At 40.8% G+C, this 27508-nt stretch overlaps 1 protein-coding gene across 1 annotated transcript; it reads right to left on the bottom strand.

Moving 5' to 3' along the window:
- Nucleotides 1-20: 20 nt before the first annotated feature.
- CRTAM (cytotoxic and regulatory T cell molecule) lies at nucleotides 21-25748 on the bottom strand. Its single transcript, XM_067747680.1, has 10 exons — nucleotides 25703-25748; nucleotides 18861-19007; nucleotides 16485-16637; nucleotides 14622-14759; nucleotides 13228-13389; nucleotides 8388-8468; nucleotides 6343-6426; nucleotides 4370-4516; nucleotides 2698-2784; nucleotides 21-888 (listed from the first exon to the last, which is right to left on the bottom strand). Exons 1-10 carry the CDS (start codon nucleotides 25746-25748, stop codon nucleotides 758-760), a joined length of 1176 nt encoding a protein of 391 aa, XP_067603781.1. The 3' UTR covers nucleotides 21-757.
- Between the last annotated feature and the right edge of the window lie 1760 nt (nucleotides 25749-27508).

The following is a 27508-nucleotide window of genomic DNA, read 5'->3' as shown; positions in this document are numbered from 1 at the left end:
AAAGCATCTATTAGGTCAGTAATCGGGAAATTCAACTCACTATTTTCTTTTGTACGTGTTTTTGTAATGAAGTGTCCCGGTAAAAACATTGTCTACCAGGTCAACTCTTGTGATTTAGCAAGACAATTAGAAGAAAATGGAAACTTTGGGTCTGCCTTGAACTAGCACTTGTGTCTTGGGGCATCAGCCTTGGGACCTTCATGCTTATCTGACTCACTCATTGTTTTGCATCACTTCTCCCAGACAGGGAATGGGCTGGTTACAGCTTCTTAAAGTGCATCTTGAAAGTAAGCTCCTAGGATTAGAGACCTTCTTTGGGTCCTTTTCATCCCGAAGTTCTTTTTTTGGAAACCAGAAAGAAAGACAAAAAAATATTTTAAAAAATAGTTCCACTAGAGCCCAGCATCTAATATCTCCTGTTCCCTTTACAGTAAGATGTTAGCTGGTCACATTGACCGTGATCCCAAAGTTTAGTAGAATTCTCCTGCTCTGAAGTAGTATCAGGCATAATAGGTTCTTTCTCTTCTTTTCTTTTTCTTTTTCTTTTTTAACTACAAAGCTTTATGTCCATGGGTTAGTCCTCATTTGTTGCTCTGAGTCCGGGGCAGATTACACTTGGAGGACACCATCTTGCATTGCACTCACAGTACTTTTTTTTTGTTTTTCATGTGATGGTAATTATGCTCCTTCCCACAGGCTGCTCCACTGAGGTGATGATGAGGCTGCCCTGAAATCCTATTTCCTGTTGCAATGAGCGCTACACGATGCTCTCTGGTATATGAGTGAGCTCTCCTTTGAATTTTGAAGGTTGTGCCTTTTCCTTCGTCTTTGTTTTTGCCTCTGAGTACAACTGTGTGATGTAGTTCATGCAGCTCTTAGAGCGGGAAGCTGAAAGAAAAACGTAGCGAACACGAACATTTAGTTTGAACAACATTGCACCCGTTTATTTGAAACACGTGGACTGCACGTGGTATTTGTAGGTCCAAATGTTAATGTGTTAAAAAAATCGAACCTGAAATTCACTGATGTGTATACATGGTCTTGAACGCCCTGTTATAGTCTAATTTTTAAAATGTCTTCTTATGTAAACTATATGCTCATAAACCTGAAATAAAATATATAGACATCTCTGCTATCAAATAACATATGTATCACTGGACAAAAAAATACATTGCCTTTAGCATAATTTCATACTGAAAGTAAGAGGGCTTGTGGGAAAAAGAGGATTGGGGCGACCCACTGAAAGCCTATGCAACTCTGTACACGGAGTCTGGAAACAGCTCCAGAAGGTAGCTTTTAAGTGAGCAAAAACAATAGAGTTGAAATGCTGGATCTGAGGGTGCTGAGGGAAGGAGGATGGAAGTGGGGGTCAGAGCCCAGGATAAAGTGCAACTTCCCACAGCTGTGGCAAGCCAGGGAGTCGGGGTGGGGGCAGACCTTTCTGGGGAGGGAGTCCTGAGTGCAGGTGCTCCTTTTGTTTTTTTAATTGTTTTTTAAATTTTATTGAAGCATAGTTGATTTACAATGTTGTGCTCATTTCTTCTGCATAGATACTCATCTTAAACTTTCTTAAAGGTGAATTACAAGGGCTTCTGCTTGTTCAGTAGCTGAGCTGAGGGCTTTTCTTTTTCTGCTAAAGGTTATAATTCTCCCACTCTTCTGTTGCCCTTGCCTGGGAGCATCGGCGTAGGAAACAACCCCAATTACACGTTATACTGACGTCATTCTCCCCCTGCCAGCCGTGGGAGGAGATGGATGTTATAGAAACACGCGTTGTGCTACGACAGCCTGTATGCAGCTGACACACATTTTCCCCTCCCACACCCAGGTCTCGCACAGACCTCTCACTTGTGCCCCTCTTCCTGCTACTACAGCTAGTCTTTCTTTCCGTTTCACACCCTGCTAGGTCAAAACCAGAAAAAAGCCAGAGGTGTTGTAAAAGAAATGCTTCTTACAAAGCCTCAATAAAACCAATAGCAACTAGTGGCAAAGCTCACTGCATTTTCTTGCAACTTTTGGCAGGTGGAATAAGTTCATTTGCATGGAGGAAAAACAGTGGTTGGAAGGTGTAAGATTCTTGTTGTGCTATATTCCTAGCTTCTTTCTACTGGATCTTTGTCAAGAGTACACACACACACATACACACACACAGAGTCTCCTTTTAGACTCTTCTTTTCATAGTTTGCTTGAAGAATTGCACTGAAGTCATCCAAAAGACCTGAAACATTTCTGCTTGAATTAGTTAAGCCTTATATTCATTTATTCAGTACAGATTTCTCCAGCACTCCTTCTGTGCCAAGCCCCAGGCTAGGATCTGGGGGTCCACATAGAGTAGATCCAGTTACTCACCACCTGGAGGTGTACTGTGGTAGCTAAATTAACACACCAAACATGAGAGTCTGGCGTGGGAAGTGCTTCACTGTAAAGGTGTATATAGGGTACTGCGGCACACAGGAGGGTTCTACCTGTGTGTGACAGCGAGAACTCAGGGATGGCTTCCCACAGGGGCATACCTCCAGCTACCTGAACTTAACTGCTACTTTTTGTTTTTTAAGAAGTATTTCCTCAAGTTCTACAAGATGATTTATGTGATTTGCTTTTTCTTGTGCTAAAAATCCAACTTTGAATTTTATTCTCCTCATTAAAGGCAACAAGTTAACCTCATTTTTCAAATCTCAGGTCACATAGTTGACTTACTTTGGCTGTTATTCTCTTGGGATGATGTTTCTTCATTATTTGACCTTGATCTGTAACTTTCTAGAGTGTGCTCTGAAATTTCATTTTCTGCAGGAAGAGAAAATGGTTATTGAATTCTGGTGCACAGAGCATCATCTGTATTCAGAGCTGTACGTTTTGAGTAAGAGCATACCTGTTTTTATACCATAGTGGGCTTATCGCTCCCTCCCCCATACCTCATGTCCTCATTCGTTCAACAGATCATTTTTTATTCTCTACTATGATTCCTGCAGGCACTGTGCCAGGCAGTATAAGAGCTGCGGAAGTCAAATGACCACAGATTAGAATCAAGTACTGTCTTTTGGGAAGAAACAATTCCAGTAGCCCTTAAAGAGGTATGGGGGTGAAGTATCAACGGGAGATTTCGAAACAATAGTATGGCATTTGCCTATTGTGCAGATACAGCTGGAAAGCCAGACCCTGTGTTTAGGTATATTTATGATGAAAATGTTAGTGCATCTGAATATCTCGAGACATTGCTATTAAACTAGGAGAAGTGGTACTTTTAAGAGGGTCATAGCCGTTCAAAGATGTAGTATTTTGCCACGGGACATCATGATTTCTCTGTTACTAGAGGTTTTCAAGCCATATGTGGCTAAATCAGCAGTGTCCAAGATCACCAGAATGCAAGTCACGTGTGTAATTTAAAAGTTTCTAGTGGTAAAAAAGTAAAAAGAGTAAAAAGAAGCAGGTGAAATGAATATGTTTTATTTAACTAGTAGATTCAGTATAGTATTATTAGATGTATTCTTGTGTGTGTGTGTGTGTGTGTGTGTGTGTTTGTGTGTGTGTACTGAGCCTTCAAAGTTGGGTGTGTGTTTTATCCTTACAGCACCTCTCAAGAGCAACTAGCCACAGTTCATATGCTGACTAGCCATATTGTGGCTGCTGTATTGAACAGCCCAGGTCTAAGTAACCACTCAGAATTAAAGAGGGGATTTAGTCCTGGCACACATTTAGGGAATGAATACAGCAGGTGGTTATTCTGGGTAACTTCTAAGGTCCCTTCTGTTTCTGATATGTGTTGAGTCTGTATTTTAGTAGATATCTTCCATGCTAGCTAAGTAATTTTGTTTTTGTTTCCAATGAAATAAACTTTTAAATCGGAATGCTTAGGGAAAATTACTAACGTATGGTTGACGGAGGCTGAGTGCATTCTTAGAGTTTAAGAATGGGACCCAAAACAGTCTATTATATTCAACCTTTGATTGACCATTCCTGGAATAGGAGCTCCTTAAGAGCAGGGACTTGGTCTGTCTTGTTGGCAGATGTGTTCCCAGTGCCTGGAAGAGTGCCTGGTACACAGCAGGTGCTCAATGAATGCTTATTGAATGAATGAATGAATGAATGAATATGCTATTTGCTGTCTTTTTGTGAGTAGAAGCCTCCACAGTTTAATGCCAATTCCTGGAGCTACTCTAGTTTCTCTTGGTCGTGCACTCTGTAACTATAGTTCCTGGAGAATCACATCCTGTGTTTACTGCAAAACAAACGGTTGCTTATTTGAATGACAACACTCATCAAATAGATAGTACAGCATTGAATGGAAAAGCTTTAATTGACAGAATTTCCCTTTGGGCTGGCCAATTGTTTGAGCATCTTGTAGCCTCCGTCAGGTTCTCTGCCCACTCACCTTTTTTCCATATGACATGTGCTTTCCGAATCTTCATGATGAAGAGCTGGACGATGATGAAGAGAATGAAAATGAGGAAGGAGACGAGGCTCAGTAGCAGGATGCCGCTCTTCCTCCTCGTCAGTCCCACAAACTGACGATTCGCTTCTAGAAGGAAAATGAAAGGATTTTAGACAGTTCAGCGGCTTGTTTTTTTTCTTTTTTTTTTTTTGTCACTGAGGAATATACACAGTATTTGCAAAACATAGTAGAGGCTGATACACAGCTGAGAGGAAGAGACGACAGAGAGCTTTACCCTGAAAGTAAAGAGATTCGTGTCATTTATTCTCTGAAAACAAGCAAGCAGGGATACAAACAGACAAAGCAATTGTGCGGGATGATTTGAAAAAGGTTTTTTAAGTTACATATATACCGAGCTAGTTATTTTTCATTTCTAGTGGAAACGTGAGAATATTAAATTATAGTCAGGGGATTCAAATTAGATGTAAGGAATGAGTTTTCAGCAAAGTGTAGTTAAGTAACAAGAGAGCTCGTTAAGGAGATTGTGAAACTATGCAAACAAAATGAAATTTCATTCATCTTGGCTAGGTTAAATGCGGTCCTCCATGAAGGCATCTGGAGATAAACCAGACGAGCTCTTAAACATCCTTCTAGAATTCTGATTCTACGGGCTCTAATTTCGCTAAATGTCATTCACGGTCCCTGTCATCTCAACCAACAAGCCATTGAGGAGTGTCAGCTACGCGTAGAACATTGTGCTTAGAGCTGCATAAGGCACAGTCCCTATGTTTTCGGGAGAGTTGTCTATATATGCAAACAAACAAGTTAATAGAAACAAACAGAATTAAGATATCTGTGCCAAATTCTAGACCCACGTGTGTTAATATAATGACGTGTTCAGGGATTCTGAGGCAGGAGTGGTGCCTGAGTTGGTCAGGAAAGTGCTCGGTGAGGATCTTGGCCTTGAAGGAGGGGTAAGGAGAGGAGTGATGCGGACTTTTCCTTTCATCAGGGCAGTTAGGGTAAACAAGGGCATGGCAATCAAAATGGGATGAAGTTTTCAGAGAAAAATGTGTATTCTGGTCAGGACCTTATAGAGACAAGACTGCAGAGGTAGGTGGTAGAGAGCACCTTATCGAGGGTTGAGGGCTCACATTCCGTGCTGTGGACTGTGAACCATAGCAGTTTTCTGAACATAGGTGTGAAGAGTGCAAAGGGATGTTTTGATAGTAGGTGATGAAAATGCACAGCAAGGGGAGAAACTAAAGTTACAATACTTCCAGCAGGACACGATGAGGCTCTGCCTCGGGGACGCGGCAGTGATAGTGGACAAAATACCTTAAAGAGAAGACTCCAAAGTCCTTGGGAACCTATTGATTTTATGTGTGTGGGTGGGTGTCCACACACACACACACACACACACACATGCACAAGAGTGAAGGATGTCACCAAGGTTTGGGGCCTATGTGATGCTTTGGACAAGCTGATTTTGTGGGAAAAAGTGCTGTTCAATTTTTAGACATGTTGAGTTTGAGGAGATGACCGAAAATTCAGCCAGAGATGTGTGGGAAATGGAATGAAACAGGGACTAATGCTCTGGAGAATGTTCTGGAAATGCAGGTATGGAAATCTTCTGCCTGGTGGCAACAGAAACAATCTTGGGAATGGGAAAACTCTTTAAGCATTAAGGCAATAACCAAGGATGGAGAAGTAAAATCAAATCTACATAGAAGAAGTCAGAAGAGGAAGGGACATGAGCTAACGGACATGAGAAGGAGTGGTTAGCAAAAGTAACAGGACCAGGCAGAGTATGTCAAGGAAGCCAGGGAGACAACTGAGTAAAGGGACAGGGAGTGACTGACCAATAGAAAGGTCAAAAATAATGAGGACTGAAAAAGGCTATTGGATGTATTGATTAAGAGGTTAAAACATCAAATGTTTATGCTAAATAAATGAGTGGTGGGAACACTTACCAGTGGCCAAGTGAGAGACTTGAGTGGTTTGTTCTTCCTCTTCCTTGTCAGTCTCTGAGGTACTAGAATCTTCCATTACTGCAACTAAGGTGAAAGTAAGACATGATATATACATATGACTATGTATGTGCCGTGTAGTGTGTATATATGCACAGAGTCATCCCAAAGCAGCTTTGGAAACCAAATTAAGTGATCCTCATTAAAAAAACAACAATGAGGTCATTAGTTCATACTGACTTCTTCCAAAAATAGTTGCAAGTGGTCAGGATCAGTTTGCCTTTTTTTAAGGTAAATGTTTACCGAACACTACTCTGTGCCAGGCCTTAAACTGACCATTTGGTATATATTCCTCTACAGCTCTGAGCAAACAGAGGTTTTGAAGAGTTAAGTAAATTGTCTAAAGTCCTACAGCAAATAAGTGGCAGAGCCAATGCTGAGACTCAGAACCCCAAATTTCAGCCAGTGTTTCATGCTTCCTTCCTGAATCAGGCCTTCCAGTTGAGACAGTTTTAGGTGCTTCAGGATAGCAAGTGAACACTGAAGAATGGCATCCCAAGCCTGATGGATAGAAAACCCGTAGCCCGAAATGCACAGAGCAATGATTTTTATGTTGAAAGTCAGCTCAGTTGTCATTCAAACCTATGCTTGCTTCCCCCTTAGAAGTGGGATGTACTATGATGATTCTTGCTAGGTAAGAGAAATTATAAAAATGAGATCGTTTTTTCCGATTTTGTTGTTTATCTTCCCTTTTCTTTTTTTATTTTCCTCTGCCGTCTCCTGGTTTTTAGCCCATTGCACAGCGCCACGATGTGGACCCCAAGGGGAATGAAACCACCCCTTCTATTGAAAATGGGTATTATTAACAGTAATAAAATTGTAGAAATTGAAAGCTGAAAGGAATTTTAGAAGCCGTATTTCTTAAATCTTAAATGAAAAAGCAGAGGAGAAAATTGAGTTATTCAGTAGCGGTGTAAACCAATTTAAAGACAACTAGATTCTAAACATGTTTAAAAATATTGGATTATTAAAGCAAATGAGGTGGTAGTTCCGCTTCATAATATTTTCCGTTTCCATCGCCCTGCAGAAAAAGTCTGTATGTATGTGTGGTACATATGTACTTATCAGTGTTTAAAGAACCTAAACATTTACTTTTCAGGGTTATTCACGATAAGCATTTTAAAAATGTGATCTCCTACTCAGAACCAAGAACATGATGGTGATATGAAAGCACTTCTCCCACCACATGGCATTTTTATAGAGACACTATTTGAAACAGAAAGGGGACATATAGGAATGTATGCCTTTCTGGATGAGGCCTGTCTTGCTCAAAGCACCTTGACAACGGCATGCATGCATTCATTGATTCACACTGCATTTTGTGAGTATCTGCTATTGCCAGATGCTATGCTAGGTAAAATACAAAGATAAGTTAAATATATGATCATTGCCCAGAGCTAACCATCTAGTGCTTTACTGTCTAAAAAAGCTGGTATTATAATCCAGGTGTTCTAAATTCTCCATTTATAGTTCAATCCTGTTATCAAAAACTATCTGAGTTCTTGACAACCAAGTAAGTGGTGAGCCTTCAAGGGTGATTTTGTTATTCAATGACAAACACCAAAACTCCAGATTCTGCTTTTTGCTCTTTGTTGTTACCATGTCTTTATTTTGTGTTTGGTCTGTTCTAGATGGAAAAACAAGTCTCCTATAAATGAATTCAGCATTGCCTTTTACCACAGAGGAATTCAAATGTCACAATTGTGTGTGTGTGTGTGTGTGTATGTGTGTGTGTGTGTGTGAGTGAGAGAGAGAGAGAGAGAGAGAGAGAGAGAGAGAACTTACAAGGTGTTAGTAACCCTGAAGCCCATCCCACTAACTGATAGGGTGTTCTCCAGGTCACCATGACGCTGGAGTCAGTTGCAAGGGGTCCTCTATGGTCTTATTACAAATTAAAAGAAAAAAATGAAAACTTAGAATTGGAAAAGTGACCTTCCCAAAGAGGCATAATTTTTTTTTTTTAAGTTTTAATGTTTTTCGATACTTACCGGTACTAGTGGACTGCTGAGGGTCTTGAGAGGATGGAGAGCTTGTCTCCAGGGCAGCTGAAACTGTCTCTTGATCAGTAACTAGAAAAGGGGAAAAACAAAATTCTGCAACTACAGAGAGCAATTTTACCCACATTGTGCTCAGTACAATAGGTTGGAGAACGTATCTGGCTGCTACCTGTTTGTGGAGGTTCTGCAGCAACCTCAGAATTGTGTGTTCTCCAGCTCTTGCTCTGGTGTTTGAATCTGTGTCCCATTGATTTCCATCTGCTAAGCTGCCTGGCTTAGAAGTGCAGCGGGCTGGACCTCCATGGAGTGGTGCCTTCGGCAGTGGTGGGCAAAGACTATTCGCCACCTTTATCTGTATCCATCTACCTATCAATCCCTCTGTCTATCTATCCAAGCACATATCTACCTGCTTATTTATTAGGTGGCTTTGGAGTCAGTCTCAGACTGGGTTGAATTCCAGTGCCGCTCCTTGCCTGCCGCTGAGTGAGTCTGGACAAGGTTCCTAATCTCTCATATGCTCAGTTTTCTCTTACCTGTAAAATGGAGATACTAACACATGTACCTCTTGGAGTTTTTTGGTGAGAATAAATGATTTCATTTGAATAACATGTTTAGCACAACACCTGGCTATTTATTAAGCACAGTGCTTACTACATGCTATTGTATGATATAAAACAATGTTTAGGAATGTTTCCAGAGGTTCAGCTTAGCATAGATTTGACCAGTCAATGAACAGGCCTGTAACCACGGAGCTTATAAAAATGGTGCCTATTAATTTACAAATATTGATACTGATATGTAATATCTTTATGGAATCTACAAGTGTTTCTCAGCCTTTCATTTAATCAAAGAATTTTCTGTGGTTTTGAAAATTATTTTCTTAATCAAACATTAAAGTTTTTTGAAAACTATAAATATGCCTGAATCACGTGCCAAGGGCTCTGAGAAAAGAAGAACCACTTAGGAAACACTAGAGAAATAGTAAGACAGATGATAAGTAAGCTCCGTGGCCACAAGGAAGCCAGAGAAACGTGAAGAAAGAGTAGAGCTGCTGGCAAGAGAAGGAAAAGCTTGAAGGCAAGTCAAACAGAAGTGCTGGAAGCAAATTATAAGACGAGCATAATATGGCAACTACTGGGGACATGTAGAATAAAATTTGTCAGTCATGGCTAAGATCTAGAATAATGTACACTATGTGAATTCAGATAACCATATAGTTATGTACAAAACAGGTTATATATATTATATGCACTATATATATTATACACATTGTATATATTGTGTATATGCCATAGTGTATATATACAATTGTGCATATATGTACAATAGTCTGTGTATGTGTGTGTGTGTGTATATATATATATATATATATATATACACACACACATACACACACACTGGAGTTTGTATTTGACTTATCCTCTATTTAGCAAAACTGCTAAATAGATTCATTTAGACTGAATGTTGTTTTGATTAAGTGGATACTGGTACATGATGATTTATCTCCCTGGTTGGTTAGAATGTTATAGACCTCTGCTATCCAATATGGTATCCACCAGCTATACTGATTATTTAAATTTAAATTAATAACAAGTAATATTAAAAATTTACTTCCTCAGTTGCACTAGCCACATTTCAAGTTAGAGTTTTGGAAAACCTGTATCCACCACCGTGAACTTGACAGGTTCCAAATATTTAGGCTTCTGATGAGATTAGTGATGATATTAATGGGTGTGATTTTGTTACTGAAATGTGCCCACATTTGAAAGATTTGTATCAATCAATGAATCAGTATTCTCCAAATGACCAAGGCATGATGTTAGGAATAGTGCCTGGATCATTTAAATAGCAAATTTGTTCGATGGATTTTAATGTAACAAGAGTATGAAAAGTTCATTGACATGGTTCTAGAGTCCACAGAGCAGCTAACCTTAAAGAAACTACCTCTTGTCGAGTTTTAGTGTAGCGTTGAAGAAGCGTATCCACAATTATCTGAAAAGGCTATTCAAATACTTTTCCCTTTTCCAACTTGGTGTGAGGCTTAATATTTTTATATAGTTTAAGCAAAACAACATATTACAAGAGCTTGAATGCAGAAGTTATGAGAACCTATTTCTATTAAACCAGATAGTAAAAAGATTTTTAGGGCTTCCCTGGTGGCGCAGTGGTTGAGAGTCTGCCTGACGATGCAGGGGACACAGGTTCGAGCCCTGGTCTCTGAGGATCCCACATGCCACGGAGCAACTAGGCCCATGAGCCATGGCCACTGAGCCTGCGCGTCCGGAGCCTGTGCTCCGCAACGGGAGAGGCTGCGATAGTGAGAGGTCCCAACACAGCAAAAATAAATAAACTAATAAACTCCTACCCCCAACATCTTCTTTAAAAAAAAAAAAAAAGATTTTAAAAATCTTTCTAATTTTTGGCATTGCAAAATATATTTTTTTCCATAAAAATATGCCATTTCTCTTTATATGAAGTAGGTTAATTCTTTTAAAAATAAATAAGTAAACATTGTTCCTACCACGCAGAGTGTGGAGATGAGAGGGTCAGAATCCTTATTGTAAATATGTTTCTGAGCATCCTCAGCTAGCAAACTTTTACTTGTCGGATTTCTAGCATCTGTTGGTCAATGTAGGAGCTATAGTCAAAGAGAAATATTCATAGGCAGTTGGAAGCACCACCAGGTGATCCTGGTCTTGTTCTGTGAACACTTACTGGGGATCTGGCAGTGGTGCTAAATAATTGACAGATCATAAATAAAAGTCAAGTTTTAGCCTGTTATTATTATTAGAAACATTTTATGGCTATGATTTTTAGTCCTATAGAACTATGGCCATCAAGGAGGGGAAACTGTGAGTTCCCCTTCAGCAGTAATTTTTGTAGATGGCTTGAACAATTGCTGACAAGTAAAAATATGCTTTTTTGATATTGTTGATTCTTTTATTTAAAATCTGAAAGTCTTTCAGAAGTATTTAGATAAATAAAGCCTCATTTTCTCTTTGGCGACCCTCTCACATTCCCCACATGCTCCCTTGCACTGATGGAGGTGGAGGCTGGGGACCGGAATGAATGACAAAGAGGAAGGAGGGACTTCCCTGGTGGTCCGGTGGTTAAGACTCCGCCTTCCAATGCAGGGGGTGCAGGTTCAATCCCTGGTCTGGGAGCTAAGATCCCACATGCCTCACGGCCAAAAAACCAAAACATAAAACAGAAACAATATTGTAACAAATTCAATAAAGACTAAAAATGGTCCACAGTAAAAAAAAAAAAAAAAAAAAAAAATCTTAAAAAAAACCCTCAAAACAAAGAGGTAGGAATATTTGCGTCAGGTTACAGTACAGTCTGGTCTGTGGGTACTTGAGCCTTCTAAACCCAGCTTCCTCAAGACCTGCCTTTGGTTTGATGAGAAAGTGAACGGTGGCGAGCACGGGGTAGTGAGCGAGGAGCTGTTAGCCACAGCGCCAGCGCCCACAGGGCAGCGTGACAGTTTTCCCACAGAGAGGTTCTCGTTAACAAGTGCCTTTCCTCATTGGTTAGTCCATTTGCTAAAGAGCTTTTTCAACAAATGCACTGTCACCCAACAGCTTCCTCCTTCACTAGTGTGAGTGAATTCTTATCCTCCAGGAATCTCTTTTCTCACTAAGAAGAACTTTTATAAAGTAATGAAGGTCGGACTCTTATTAATGATAGATGTGTGATTCATGCTTCTTTTCTTTTTTTTAAAGATTTTTTTGATGTGGACCATTTTTAAAGTCTTTACTGAATTTGCTTCTGTTTTATGTTTTGGTTTTTTGGCCGTGAGGCATGTGGGATTTCAGGTCCCCGACCAGGAGTCGAGCCCGCGCCCCCTGCCTTGGAAGGCGAAGTCTTAACCACGGGACCGCCAGGGAAGTTCCCATGCTGCTTCTTATAGGATACTTCTTGGCTCAAAAAGTTTTATGTAGTTTTTAAATTACTTCTTAAACTTTAGGTGAAGGAATCAGAGAAGAGGGATTCTGAAAATGAAGGCAACTCCTCTTCACATTTAATGTTTGATGTTTTTTTCTTTTTCTTTTTATTATTCTTATTTTTTGGTGCTCTGCTCAGAATATTAACATGGGTAAACTGAAATCTCCAAAACGGTTGTAACAAAATAAATCTAAAGCATAATCATGACTTAATGTGACTACGTGAGTCTTATATTAACATAAAATGATATTGACAAGTTTAGATTTATTTCAGTTAGTATTGTCTCCTTTTGGGTTAAGTACAGAGAGGTAGTACGCTTCACATGATCTCTCCAAACACATGACTGCAATAAAACTATTTAAGGTCAAGCGATGCCAGCTGTCATGATCAAAAAGCGACCATGACACTGTTTGCATATGGCACTCTGCTAGGCTTTCTGTACAACGGGAGTTCCCCTCAGTGTTGGAACAGTTGCAACCCTGTTGGCTAGCGGGAGACATTTCAATCATTAAAGGAATTTGCTATTAAAGAAAGCTTTGTTAGGGCTTCCCTGGTGGCACAGTGGTTGAGAGTCCGCCTGCCGATGCAGGGGACACGGGTTTGCGCCCCGGTGCGGGAAGATCCCACATGCCGCGGAGCGGCTGGGCCCGTGAGCCATGGCCGCTGAGCCTGCGCGTCCAGAGCCTGTTGCTCCGCAACGGGAGAGGCCACAACAGTGAGAGGCCCGCGTACAGCAAAAAAATAAAAATAAAAAAAATTTAAAGAAAGCTTTGTTGACCTGAGCTCACTCTGAAGGACTTTTCCTAACCCATTTAATTTTGTTTGATAGTGTAATATAAAGGTAAATTTAAAATAATTAAAGACAGTCATTGGTGGTTCTTACCCAAATCTTCAAACCGGTAAGGGGCTACCAGTTTTCTTCCTTGCAGGCCTTTGTGTCGGATGATGCAGCTTGCTGTTGAGTTTTTGCCATATGTGTGGACTCTGAGTGTGCTGGTGCTATTACACTTCTTCCCATCAGTTTCATATTCATGGTGGGTTTCACCTATGGAGCAATTGAAAGAGGCGTGTGAGGTTGTGGCTGTTTAATGCTCTTGGACGTGTTTGCGTCTCTGAGAGACCAATGGCCTTGACATCTTGGCAAACCTGTTAGACTTCTAACTTCACTCTAACTTCCCCCAGCTGCCTGGGATGTGCTTGACCCTAGTCCCAAAGAGAAGCAGATGAACAAGAGTGGATAAGTTTCTATAAACCCTGCACTACTGGAAAAAAAAAAATCCAAAGCTTATCATGTTTACACGGGAAAAGCCTAATGTTGTGAAACACAAAGACGCAAGACCTTCCTCAAGTTGAATGAATAAGGCAAATTAAAGGAGAGGTCCAGAATTAGCACTGGACTGAATCTATGGTTACATAAAATCAAATGGAATGTCTGTTGAAATGTAAACAAACTAGAAATAGTTCCCAAGCACCACAGTTGGTTTTCCTGCTTCAGTTAAAAGGCTCAAAGCTTAGATTCTCTGTTACCAAAATATTTTTGTCTGTCGTGGGCAGTATGACATAGTACTCCACGGTATAAGCAAGTTCATATATGTTCCAATTACATGTATTATGTTAAATGTATTTTTATTTATTTATTTATTTTGGGCTGCGTTGGGTCTGTGTTGATGCATGCAGGCTTTCTCTAGATGCGGCGAGTGGGGGCTACTCTTGGTTACAGTGTGCTTCTCTTGCTGCAGAGCACGGGCTCTAGGGCGTGCAGGCTTCAGTAGTTGTGGCTCGCGGGCTCTAGAGCGCAGGCTCAGTAGTTGTGGCGCACAGGCTTAGTTGCTCCGCGGCATGTGGGATCTTCCCAGACCAGGGCTCGAACCCATGTCCCCAGCACTGGCAGGTGGATTCTTAACCACTGCGCCACCACGGAAGTCCCTGTTAAATCGTATTTTTCATTTTATGCCTGCTACAAAGTTTATGCTCAGAGGTAATAGCTATATTGTACCTTTTATTTTATGAAATGTTATGAAGCCATAATAAATATTCCATTTTAGGTTTCTACCTTGTTTTAAACTAAAACATGTAACCATGTTATTTGTGTAAAGGCTTTCAAGAGTAAGGCATGGTATCGATTGGTTAGTAAGGATAATTTGTCTTGAAACAACTGATGAAATATTGAATGGTGGCCCCTTCTGCCACCAGAGGGTGCCAGAACCTTGAAAAATTCCTTAGGCACATAAACAGGGAGGAAAACAAAGGAGGAAAGAGAGCCATTTCTTCACTTACCTTGGATCTCCATGTCATCCCCTAAGAGCCAGGTTATCCGTGGAGGGGGCTTACTTCTCACAGTGGAGCATTTCAGTAGGACATGTTCTCCATTTTGCATTCTAACGGAAACTTCCAAGGTTGGCTTGACAGGAGTTGCTAGAAGAAAATTGATTTTTCTTTTCTTAATTAGCTGGTCTATAGATATCAGCAAAGCACAGAGGCTAATAATCTGCAGGGATCATTGCAGGGGATGGGGTCTAAATAATGGGCGTATTTTTTTACTTGACCTTTCTCAGAATATAGTTAAAGGGCTTTTAGGTACTTGGAAAGCTACTCTGGTTGTAATCAGAATGTTTGTCGCCCAGTGTGTGATTAGTCTCCAGAAATTCCCAGGCAGACTTTGTTACAACAGTAATTATTAAATGTTATATATGAATGTATTTGGCTGGTAGAACACTAAGTGAGGAATAGAGGCTTGAATTCTAGTCCTGTCTCTGTCACCAGCTATTGTAAGCACTTGGGTAAATCCCACAACTTCTTGGTCTATCAGTTTCCTTGTCTGTGACATGACTGGTTTATGGTCTCGTTGTTTCAGGTCTAAACTTTCATGAGTCTAGGACTCACCTCAACGAACGTTACCTCTGTCCCCTCCTAACGTCAAAGATGCATTTCTCTTTTAAAGGGCCCACCGGCCCTTTTTCTACTCCTGTCTTGGAAATCCTTTTCAGTTAGGCTTACTTCTTCCTCTTCCCTGGTCCAGAACTGCACTCTTTCATGTTGATTTACTCATTCATCCGCCATTGAGACATTATGAGGTCAGTTCCAAGTATGCACTAGATGCCTTAGATGCTAGCGATGCAAATAAGGAAAAGGTAAGGCCCGCCAAGGAGCTATAGTCTGGCGATGGGCTCAGCCCCTAACCTGTTAATTGAAAGGCCAAGTGCTAAGTGCAATGATAGCGGTAGGCATGGGGTGTTATGAGAGCTCAGCAGGGCACACAGTCAGTCTGAGCCCGAGTGGTATTTGGGGTGGCCAGTAAGGTGGGGAGAAGGTGATCCCTAAGCTGAGTCACATGGGTTCTCAAAACCCCTAGGGAGCCACTCCTTCCTAGAGACTTAGTCAACATGCCTTTACTTTACGGCAGGTACCACACTAATAATTCAAGAAGAGAAGCCTAAGAAATTCTTTGTGTGACATGTGGGTTTATGTTATTTAGAGAGCAATAAAAAGCAATGTTTTTAATTGATCTGTTCTGCCGTGAAAAGCAAAAAGGTAAAGATAGTGAGACTTACGCTGAACACAGCTGACCATCTGCAGAACTGAGCAAGTTCCAACCCATCAGGAGCTGTCCCTTCCTATCCATGCCTCCCAATCCCACACCCACCCACCCGCAGCAGAAGAGAGGAACTTGTTTTGTAGAGGATGTGAGCTGATTGTCCAGTGCAGTTACATCTGAACTCGTGCCATCTTAGGATATGCTGTCAGAAGTTTCTGCTTGATGTCCGTACGTGTTTTGTGCCTTCCTAAACTAGTGTGCAAACTCCTTGTGGGCAGACTTTGTGCCTAATTCATCTTTGATTCTCTGCATACTAGCGCAGCGCCTGACACAGAGTCGCGGCTCATCCAGTACTAGTTTTCTTTCCTTTTAGTTCCCTGCAGAGAAAATTTAGTTGATGCCAAAGACAGATTTCACAAATTCACATTTTAGTCTGGGGCTTGCCACTCAAAATGCTGTTTTCCTTTCAAAAGAGGGCAAAGGCGCCCAGGAAATGCCTTGCTCTAGGCAACATTTTTTAACTAAAATATTAAGTTTTAAAATGATGTATCACGTTCCTAAATATATTGTTCCCAGGCTGGGTTTACTGGCATTCGGACACCCACCTAACACGATCACTTTCACTTCCTTTGTTCTCACGGAGTTGCCGTAATGCAGACACTTGTACACGCCTTCATCTTGCTGTGTTACATTCAGCACGCTGATGGAGAGCTGATTGGAGGAGTAATGAAGAAGCTGGTATTTGGAATTTTTTAAACCTGTACAAGAGGGGAAAAGAGCTATTATGAGGAGAGAGATCAGATGAATGCAGACTCTCAGTGGATTGATTATTCACAGAAATAGCTTTTGATTTTCACACTTTAAAGGAACAAATGTCCCATCTTCAACTGAGCTGCTTTCCAAATTCTGGTGTTGCCAGCTGGAGGCCTTGAATAGTTCGAAGTTAGTTTAGGAAATGAAATATTTTGATCCTAGGATCTGTGAAATAAGCAATTTGCTTTATTTGTGCTTGTAGGAAATTAAGAGCCCTGTGCTGGCAAAGGGTTCAGGTTGCAGGAGGATATTAAATAATTTTTTTTTTTTCCATTGTGGAAAACGCCCCACTAGGATTTATGTCTTTGAAATCTGATTCATTTGTGATTGTCTTGTCACAGTGTATGTGAAGAATGGAAAATAAATGCACTGATATTCATTGCTCCAGCTAGGTGCTTGTTATTTTTAATTTTTAAAAGTTCATTATTATTTGAAGTGCCCCAAAGATGACGACTTAGTCCTTCCAAATGTTTAAGGAATCGCCAAAACAAACAAACAAACCCCAACATAAAATCCCCCACAGCTCCAGAAAGTTCTAGCCAATAGCAAGTGTTCCTTTTGATTCTACCTTGACCTGGGATTTCCATCTCAGGTCAAAGGTCGCTTAGCAAATCAGAGGCTCCTTAAATGAATGGTTTTATTTGCTTCTTTTTTCTAATGTGAAGATGTATAATGTGAACAAGCCTAAAATAGTTAAATTGTGAATGGCTGACCAAGGAAGGTTGTTTCTCATCTGGAATAATTGTTGTGTGTCCTGGGACACTGATGTTACCTGAGCTGGAATTCAGGTGTTCTCAGTCTCAGCACTATGGACGTTTGAGTCCATAATTCTTTGTTGGGAGGGGAGACTACACTGTGCACTATGAGATGTTTAGCAGCATCCCTACTCACTAGAGTCCAGATCCCCTTGCCTCTCCCTAGTTATAACAACCAAAGCTATCTCCAGACATTGCCAAATGTCCCCCAGAGGGCAAAAAGTACCCTTGGTTGAGAACCAGCAAGCTAGATCAAGGCATCCTGTTGCAGAAATTTGAGAACATCCATCTTCTCCCAGTTTACCCAAAACAATGCAACGGAAAGCATTATTTAACAGAATTCTCTCTACTTAAATTTTCCTCTCAGAACTTTTAACAATTCATATCTACTTATTCTATCGGAATCTAGTTGATTTAGCTGAAAATAATATAGTTATTTCACATTGAACCTGTCAATATTTAATAACATTTTCAAAGCACATCAAATTTTTTTTAGAGGCTCTGCTTTTATAAAGCAGAATGAAATTTGCTGTGTTGGAGACTTTTCCAAACATTTGACAGTTAGGAGTATTAAATGGAGATATAAAATGGTCTCATAAAGGGGAGGGTTTCATAAAATCCTGCCCAAAGAGATGAACTAAGTAGACTATAATAGACTATTAAAAAAAAGTAACGACATGAGGTCACAGATCCTAGCTAAACTTATTGTGGTATCATTTTCCAATGTATACATATATCAAATCATTATGTTGTACACATTAAACTAATACAATGCTGTATGTCGATTATATCTTACTAAAATTGGGGGAACAAAGAGTCCTCTTCCGTCTCAGGCATCTAAGACTCAATGTGTATTTCTGAGAGAGGAAGATTGCCCTCCTTTTCAAAGTAATGCGTCCTGTCAATTCCTGTCGCCTAGTGATCTAAAGGTTTTGTTAAGACCAACGAGAGAAGGGGAGCCATCTGGAAGGGGCTTTGAGATGTGGCTTTGCATTGCTCAGATGGAAAACAAAGCAGCTGGCTCCAGATGCGGGGTGATGTGTTGGCTGCCTGAGGACCAAGGGCCCCCAGGCTGTCAGTCTGCTACCCGTCTGTCATCATGCCATTGGTGGTTTTCATGGTCGCCGAGAGTCAAAAAGTGACATGGGGGTGAGGTGGGTTGATGGAAACGTACTCTGTCATTTGAGCCCCCTTTAACCAACCATTTTGGTGGGGTTTCCATTTCAGACTTCCTGTCAGTAAAAGCAGCCACGTGTGAAATAATAAGCTTCTGGGTGCTGTTTACATGTCACAGTGGGCAGAGCCAAGCCCACCGTTTGGGTGACTCATGGCCGCTTTCTGTCCCACCAACCTGTCTGTCTGGAAAATCCCTCAGGTTGAGGCCTGGCGGTGATTTACTTTTCCTTCACTTACCGGAATGCTCACTGAAGAAAATGGTGAAGCCCGACGGGGCCAGCCACTGCAGGGAGGTGGTCTCCGCCTGAGAAATGACACACTTTAGAGTGAGTGTCTGGCCTTCCTCCACGGTGACGGTTTCCATGGGGTTGGTCTGAAAGGCCTCTGCAGAGGAAGAGCATTGGGGACAGTCAGGCTGGCACGGGCCACGCCACTCCCGGGCTGAGGCAGGGGTTTAGACCCAGTGCAACCGTATTCATCATTCGGTCATTTACTACAAATTTCTTAGAGAAACAAAGCGTAAGTCAGCATCAAAAGATGCGAGGAAGGGAGGGAACGCAGTGTGCAGGGGCAGTAAAGATGTCTCTCGAAAGAGATCTGAATGAAGGGGTGGGTTTTGATGGGAAGACAGTTGAATGTCTATTAGGCATTTGCCCTGCCATATGCCGGGAATTGTGTCTTCCATGTTACCAATGTTGAACGTAACTTTCAAACTAACCCTCTAGAGGAAGAATTATTTTGCTCACTTGACGATGAGGGAGTAGAGGCTCAAGGTCATAGAGGTCCTGGGGCTGGCATCTGTGCCCACGTGTGCAGGCTTGCAAGCCCGTGCTCACGTAACTAGGTCAGACTACCTAAGTGATGAGATCCCGGAAAACTCAGCCTTTCTGGACTCTGTTTATAAAACAGGCGACTTGTGTCTTCAAGTACAAATTGGGGGTCTTGGATTCTAAGAAAGAATGTTATTTCCCATCGGGCTCTTGCAAATTATGGAGCTGCCCATCACGGTGAGGAGGTACGCCCCACCTGCAGAAGGGCTTCTCCACCAGAGGGAAGATGTTCTCAGATCTCTTCCGATTTAATATTCCACAGCAGCGCTTTCCCCAGGCAAACGTGAGAGTCTAATTTCCCCAAATGACAAACCCCAGAGAATGAGAAACAATTGGTTCTAAGCAGCTACAAAGTTATCCTCCCAAAAAAGAAACTGATAGAAAAATAAATTGGCTTTACTGCCGATTTGGCGCATTGATTGCCATTTGTTATTTCTTCAAGTTTTAAATTTAAAAAAATTTTTTCCTGAGGACAATTCTTATCAGTGAAGGTACCAAACACTTCCATAAACAGAAGAATACTGTGAGGTTATAAAATATGAACCGCAAATGCAATGAGTTTTACTGCATAATCTTAAACCTTAAAAAAAAAAAGAAATAAAAAAAGAGAAGCAAGAAGGGAGTTTATTTCCTTGTGATAAATTTCAAATATTAGGAAAAGCGCTTTGGAGAGCTCTGGGAATTAACTGGTGCAGACTTTTTAGTTTGTTCCATTCCTCGGTCATTAATTTCAACCTGGCCTCTGGCACTAAGAGCCCAGAATTACTGTATTGTATTCATATTGACTTCCATGGGAAAACAGTTTGTTTGAGTCCAAAGGGAAAACCACTCATATCATCAGCCAATACTGTGATGAACAACAAGGAATCAATAAAAAGAGATTATTTTCAAAAAAGCATTGAGTCATAGGCCAGAATCCTGCTTAGGCAGGTCGTTTGGAAATATTCTCATCTATAAAATCAACCTATAATTGAGTAATAAGGCTAATATTAGTAGAGATGCTTTGAAATGACAGTGGAGTTTCTTCCAAGGTTAAGCAGCTTTTGAACCAAGAATCTGAATCTAGACCTAACTTGCATTGCTTTGTTCCATCATGATTCTTGCTTTACTCTCTAGTTCTCGTGCATTTATCTTGCTTCCCACAAACAGATTGAAGTTTCCAGAGGGCAATAACTATGTTTTCTATTTCTCTAAAATTCATTCCTTACAGAAACTATCACAGTGTGAGCTTGGAAAGTAATGGTTTAATGCCAGCTTTCATGATGACACTATAATTTAGCAGGCAATGGATAGATATCTATGCTCTCCTATTGTTAGTAAGAATACTGAGAGGCAGGAGGGAAGTTACTACATAAATAAATGATAGAATAAAAACTAGTGTTAAGCAACATCCCCTGATTTCATCCTTCGGGCCAGAAATTGACACTGAGAAGTTTTGCCCATGTTCTTACCTTTGGTAAAATGATTGTCTAGACAGGAAACCCACCTCTGGGGAGAAGGGAGTGGCGAGAGTTGTCTGCTGCCTGTTTATGAATAAATGTTTCCCATTTTAAAGGTGTATATCATCCTTGTCTTTTTCTTGGGAGGCACGCTTATGAATTAAATAATGTCATTTGATTCTCACAGTGTCTTAAAAATTGTCCTAAAAGGTAGTATGGCTTTTTAGCATATGCTAAAGAAGTTTATCTCCCGAGATGAGTGTTCGCTCTTGCCTTTGAGAGTTCAGGATCAGGCTACTGACCACAAGAATAGGTGCCTGAGTTCCAGATGGAAAGGGCTGTGTTTGAGGCATAGAACACTGTCGTTTCCTCTACTCTTGGCTCCTAGCCTTGCTTTTGGCTTTATAAGTCTAATTATCTTGCAGTGCTGTCATGTAGACCCCGTGTTTGATTCAGAGACAGGAAATCCTTGTAGAAAGGAAGACTAGCCCAGTGAGAAGCCACTGAGCCCTATTGCTTCAGTGGTAGTGCTTAAAAATATTGTCTGATGTGTCTAAGTCACGTCAAAGGGTGGAAGAGGGGCACATGGGTACCTAAGTTTTGATGACACGTCTTCTAAGAAAAAAGTTCCCCATGACCCTTTTGTTGCCATTGAAAACTACAGTGGAACTCGTCTTTAAAATCTTTCTTCACCTAAGTTTAGAGCCAAACTTTCACCTTTTTTGTCAGAGGGATGGGGTGAGGGGTATCTTCTTTGCTCACCACTTCCTCCCCTACAGGTTCTAAAGACATGTATATCCTTATTCACCCTTAGGCTTTCTAGTGTAGACCCTGAGTGCCCTGTGCCTACTTGCTAGTTCTCCCTGTCTGGGCTTCAGACTTCTCACCCACAGACGAGCCCGACGTGACTCCCAAATGCTGGACATACAGAGCTTGAGAATGAATCGCTGTGATGTCTCTCCTGGAAGGTCACCACTCACTGCTGGTACGTCATGTTTACTGAGTGGATTATTGACTGCTGGGCTTGGTCGTTATCTCCACGACTGGGTTTATCCATCCATGCACAGCCATGTGTTACGAGGCCGCTAGTTAAGTCTGGAGCTATAGACTGTGACTGTGTGACTGGTTTATACATGGAAAGGGAAACTGTGACCTTCACCATCGTCTCCAACCCCCACCGTGTGAACCAGTTGTCCTATGAGTGGAATCGCTTCACGCCGAAGTACACGTGACGGACCCTTAAGCTGAAGGGCAAGCGGCAGTCACAGCTACCTACCAAAGCACCCGTAGATAAAACCTGTGCAGTTCCTAAGAGTCCTTGGTTTTTCCGAAGGTTTGGGGAGTTGCAGTGTGTCCACCCTACTCTAGGTCATCATGGCAGACTGAAGAAAGAGTGAGATATTCTTTCTTTTTCTTAGTAGCCCAATTATTGCATGCAATAACTTTTAAAACTCCAGAAGAGAGCCAGTCTGTCCTGCAGGGACCCCAAATTCAACACGTCCACTTGGAATTCATCATTTGTACTGTCCCTTGTGCTGCACACACACCAAACACAGACACACCACCTGCTCGGTTCTGGTAGTTCCCTGTACCCCTCGGTGTCATCCCAAGCCATTGCATGCCAGGTATCTGAAAGGCACCCCAGCGTCTTCCCTCTCCAAAACATCTCTTTAATCAATTCATTCCTCTTTTTTTCACTACTCTCACTGCCTCCATTGTTTCTTTCTTGGACCATTGCAATAACCTCCTTCTAGCCTCTACTCCCTCTAATTTATCATCCTCGTCTGCTTCAGAATTACGGTTAAAATGTATAAATTTGATCGTTTGATTCCTTCATTAGAATATTTGCTACAGCTCCCACTGCCTGTAGGAATCAGGTCAAAATTCCAGATAACTTGACTCCCATCTTTTCCTCCAGTTCATTTGCCGATATTCCCTTCCAGATGCTCCATGCAAATGGCTACTTGCTGTTTCCAGAAAGTTCCAGGCTCAAGAAGATACTTTGCCTTTGTCCATGCTGTTCTCAGCCTGGAATGCCTTTCTTAGCTCCTTCAAGGCTCAAGTCAAGAGACACCACTTTTGTCAAAGCTGCCCAAGCAACCTTTAGCCTCTCCCTCCCCTCAGTAACCTCCTCTCTCCTCCAGATCCCAAAGGCTTCCATTAAACTTCTCTTACAGCACTTCACACATTACCTTTTTGGTTACAAGTATGTCTCTGTGGATAGACTACAGACTCCTCATACAAAAGTTGTTTGCTAGTCATTCATTTTATATTCCCAGGGCCTAACGCAAAGTAACATTTTAAGTATTTGTTCAATCAATGGCTAATCATGAGTAAATGTATATACTCAGTAATAAATATTTTAATAGGAAGCTCATTTGGTTATGTTAAATAATAAAGATGAGCTAGGTTAAAACCAGAGACACACAGTGAGTTAATTCTCAAACCAGAGCTGTATTTGCTTGGCTCTTATGAGGTTAGCAGGCAAAATATGCTTCGATTCAGATCATTACAAAAAGGCATTATTATTATTCTTTAGATAGATTTGATAGAGAAAATTACGAGTGTGCCAATGAATCAGACTTTCTCAAAATCAAATGATTCCCAGTATAGCTTTAAAGAATCCGTCTCAACAACATGTCAGTAAATGGATGACTCCTTCCGGGTCAAAGGAAGTATCAGGAGGACCCTACTCAACTTGCAGCTGTTCTTTGTTTCCTGCATCCTACTCTCCACTAAACAACCGGAATAGAGGGTGCAAATTGGTAGCTTTTCATCATCTGCAATATAGGTAAATGGGAAGAATTTGAAAAATTCTCCATTCTTCCTGTGTGTCACCCACCCTAGGGGCTGCCAGTAGGAGCCTTGAAAAGAGGGCAGGCTCCAAGATTATGGGACTTTTTTTTTTGCGGGGGGGCTATAAGTTTTTGGCACCCATAGAAGTTGTGCAGGGGAAGAAGGTATAGTGATCTTCCCATAATTCAGTTAGCTAAAAGCAGCTGGTAATTTATGTTGCCCAAACTGCTAATTTGCTGCCTTTTTGCTGATGAAAAAGCAACATGGTCAGCTCCTTTCCCGTTTGGGACTCTGATGGGCATGAGTAAGCTTAGGATAGAGTGGGCAGTTGGTTCCCAAATACCATTGAGCCTAGACGCCCTCTGGCTGGCCCTTTGGATGAGGGTTCAGTTTGGGATTTTTCAAGAATGAATCTTCCAAATTGTGTAAATTATAGCTTTCAAATTTTTGATCCACATTAAGAAACACATTTTCTATCACAACCCAATACACACACACTCACTGAAAGCTTTCATGAGATAATACTTTTACTGTGTGCTTTGCCGATATTTACACTGTCATCTACTAGCTGTGAAAACTTGGGCAGGTTGTCTAATTTCTTGTAACCTCAATTTTATCATATGTAAATTAGGGATATGATATAAAAATACCTCAGTATAAAATATACCTCAGTATTTTTGCTAGGATAAATGAAATAACAAAGTACTCAGCACTGTGCACGATACAATAAATATACTTCTCCCCTTTCTTTATAAATAGTATTTGAATAATTTGTATCCTAAAAGACTTATCTCAGGTTTACCTTAGGACATGATTATTGCAGTTTTTTATTTAAAACATTATTTCTGTGAGCTATTTTTATAAGGGAATAACTCGAGTGCTGAAAAAGTGAAGGTCAGTTAAAGGCTTTAAACTTTGGAATAATTGAAAGCATTCTAATTTTAGCCATCTAAATGTACTTTTTTTGAAGGTATTAGCTCCTCTTCAAGACACTTATTGAAGACACTATTATTTATTACAAAAATGGAATCTTTATTAAGTGCCTCAGGATGCAGGGACCAAAACAGAGGGCACTAATTGAAGTGTATAAGATAGGAAATTGAAGTACTATGTAAAAGAGGACATCTAGTTTTTAAAAATACTGTTCTTCAGATGCAGTTCTGTGGTGAATGAAGATTTAGAAGGACAGCTGCTTTACTTAGAACACAACAATACATCCAATTTTGGAAACAAACATTCAACAAGCAAGCAACACTGTATATGTGTAATTTTCTTTGCTAGAAAATGATACAAGTTGCAATCAGAGATTCAGGGACAATACAGCCTGCCCCCACTTTTGGGTAGGAATAATTTGACCTGTGCTAAAAAGGTAACTGTGTCTTTCTTTGATGTTCAAAACACTACATTAGAATTAAGCATCAAAAAATCACATTTGAAAATTATAATGAAATGTAAAGTATAACTGACTCAAAAAATAAGCACAAATTTTCACGGGGATCCTTATGATCTGAACGAATTAAGAGTTATATAGCACTTTGCCACTTTCAAAGTACTTTCACATTTGAGATTTGATCCTTATAACAATCTAGAGTTTGGTAGATCAAACATTGTTATCATCTTCATTTCAAGATGTGGAAACTGTTTCAGAGAAATTAAATTATTTGGCTAAGGCTTATACAACAAGGAAGTTTTTAAAACTCCCAAACAGATGCCCTTTCAACTGGTATACCCTTAAAAGAGCCAATAAGCTTGTTACACTTTGCCATAACACAGATTCCACAGAGACACACACTACAATGACCCTTTCTAGACCCTGTAGCCACTGAACAAGAGATTCAGTAAATCCAGTAACATCCCTCAGATATCTGATTTCGGCGTGGTGTGGAAAGTGGCAGATTTACCTGAGCTGCTTCTGCAGTTGGTCCTCCGTGAGAGCAGTTGACTGACTGGTAGATAGATGTGCCCAAACATTAGGTCAACTGAACATCAAAAAACATGAGCTCTGAGTCCTTACCTTGTAAGGGGAACCAAGCCAGCAAGCTGCAAAGCCTCCACCACATATTGTGCTGTGCTGCTGTCACACTCTGTCAACTTCCTCTGGATTCTGAAATAAATAGAGCAGACTGGTTTCTTTTGAAAGGGGGAGGCAGTGGCTCTGTGACCTCATGTGTCTCACCTCCTCCATCCGCTCTGGAAGCCCCCCTCTTAGTTAGCTGCCCCCAAAATACCTCCCGGTGGAACATTTAGGGGACCACATGTGTCACCTCGATTGTGGAGAGGGGTGAGTGATGTGTTGGTGGCAAAAATCTTTCTATTGCACGTGGGTAGTCCTGGTAAGTCAACTAGTGGCAGGGCTTTTGGGGAGAGGAGGGAGTGCAAGAGATATTAAAATGTTCCTGTGTAGTGACGTCACCTTGTTTTCACTTGTCTAGTTTATTAAACAATTAAAATTAGGCAATTTTTGCTGAACCCTTGTGAATATATTTCTAACTCTGGAAACAATTTCTAATGGTTGTCAGGGGGCAAAGTTCACTAGATCACAGATTTACTCATTTAAAAAACCTGTGTATCCATCCACCCACCCATCTACCCATCTGTCATTCATCCAGCATCCATCTCTTTATTTATCTAGCCATCTAGTATGCACCGCTCTAAGATATGATCAGATGTGAAAGATAAAGCCTTGTGTTTAAAGAGAATATGATCTTAGTGGGGGTGAGAGTATGCAAATGAACAATTTTTGGTATTTAATTCTCATTTACTGGACAAATTGAGATAGACTTTATTTCATTTTTCTGGGGACACACAGCAAAATACAGGTAGACTTATGTTTAGAAAACAGAGGTTAGTCTGCCATGTTTAGAAAATTGTAAAGGAAATAATATTTACTGGTTCTAATTGAAATTAGCGTTAGTACTCTGAAATGTGTTGATAGTTTGGGTAGGGAACATTATATCCATCAAAAATGTCTTTCAAATATTTTAGCTATTTTAACAGGTAGAAAGAGAGTAAAAAACTGAGAGAAATATTGTTTCCTTGTAGAGTTTATCAGGATGTAGTGTCCTCTTTCTCAAATTGAGGTTATAAATGCCTTGGGCCCCCAGCTAAAAAGCAGCAGATGGGTAGGATCTGCTCCAGATTGATTAAATGAGAATCTCACTGGAATGAGGAGCTACTGGTATGTCTAACAAGGTCTCCAGGTATCAGAAGGCGAATGTGAGCAGCACTGATGGTGAGGGTTTTCTGGCATTGAAACCGTGAGATGTGAGAGGTAGCCCTGTCTCTGCTACCGGCTGGTGTGGCTGTAGGGCCATAGAAGGTTCTCCATAAATGCTTCTTGAATATATGGATATGTATGGGAGCAGGGCATCAGTAGGTTGCATCGTACCATTTTTCAAAATAGAGAATTGAGGAGTTTGGTTGAGATGACACAGTGAGTGAGTGGCGGAACTGAGAATACAAACCAAGACTTCTGAGTATTTGGTCTGATTTCTCTCTTCTTCCCCATAAGATTCCCTCTAGGGACTTCAAGTTTTTATATTTAAGGCTCCAAGGCTGTCTAAGCATTTGATTTTCCTGCTAACGTCTTGTCCTTGCTTTAGAGTGACACTTGATCTGTCTGTACCCCCTTAAGAAAACCCAAGGAAAGTGCATACAAGGTGTCTCTGGGCCTCCCTTGGAAGGTGTGAACTAGCCTGTGGCTAGTTCATAGTTTCCCACGTTTGTTTTCACCTAGAAGAATACTGTTCCTTATAGAATTTTCTAATACTTCCTGTCAAAGCACATGAGGAAAAGGCTGTCCTTTTCCTCTTGACACAAG

The sequence above is a fragment of the Pseudorca crassidens genome, chromosome 9 (assembly GCF_039906515.1).
Source record: "Pseudorca crassidens isolate mPseCra1 chromosome 9, mPseCra1.hap1, whole genome shotgun sequence".
Classification (NCBI taxonomy): Eukaryota; Metazoa; Chordata; class Mammalia; order Artiodactyla; family Delphinidae; genus Pseudorca; species Pseudorca crassidens.
The sequence above is the reverse complement of the archived record's forward strand: the minus strand, read 5'-3'. Positions and strand labels throughout refer to the sequence as shown.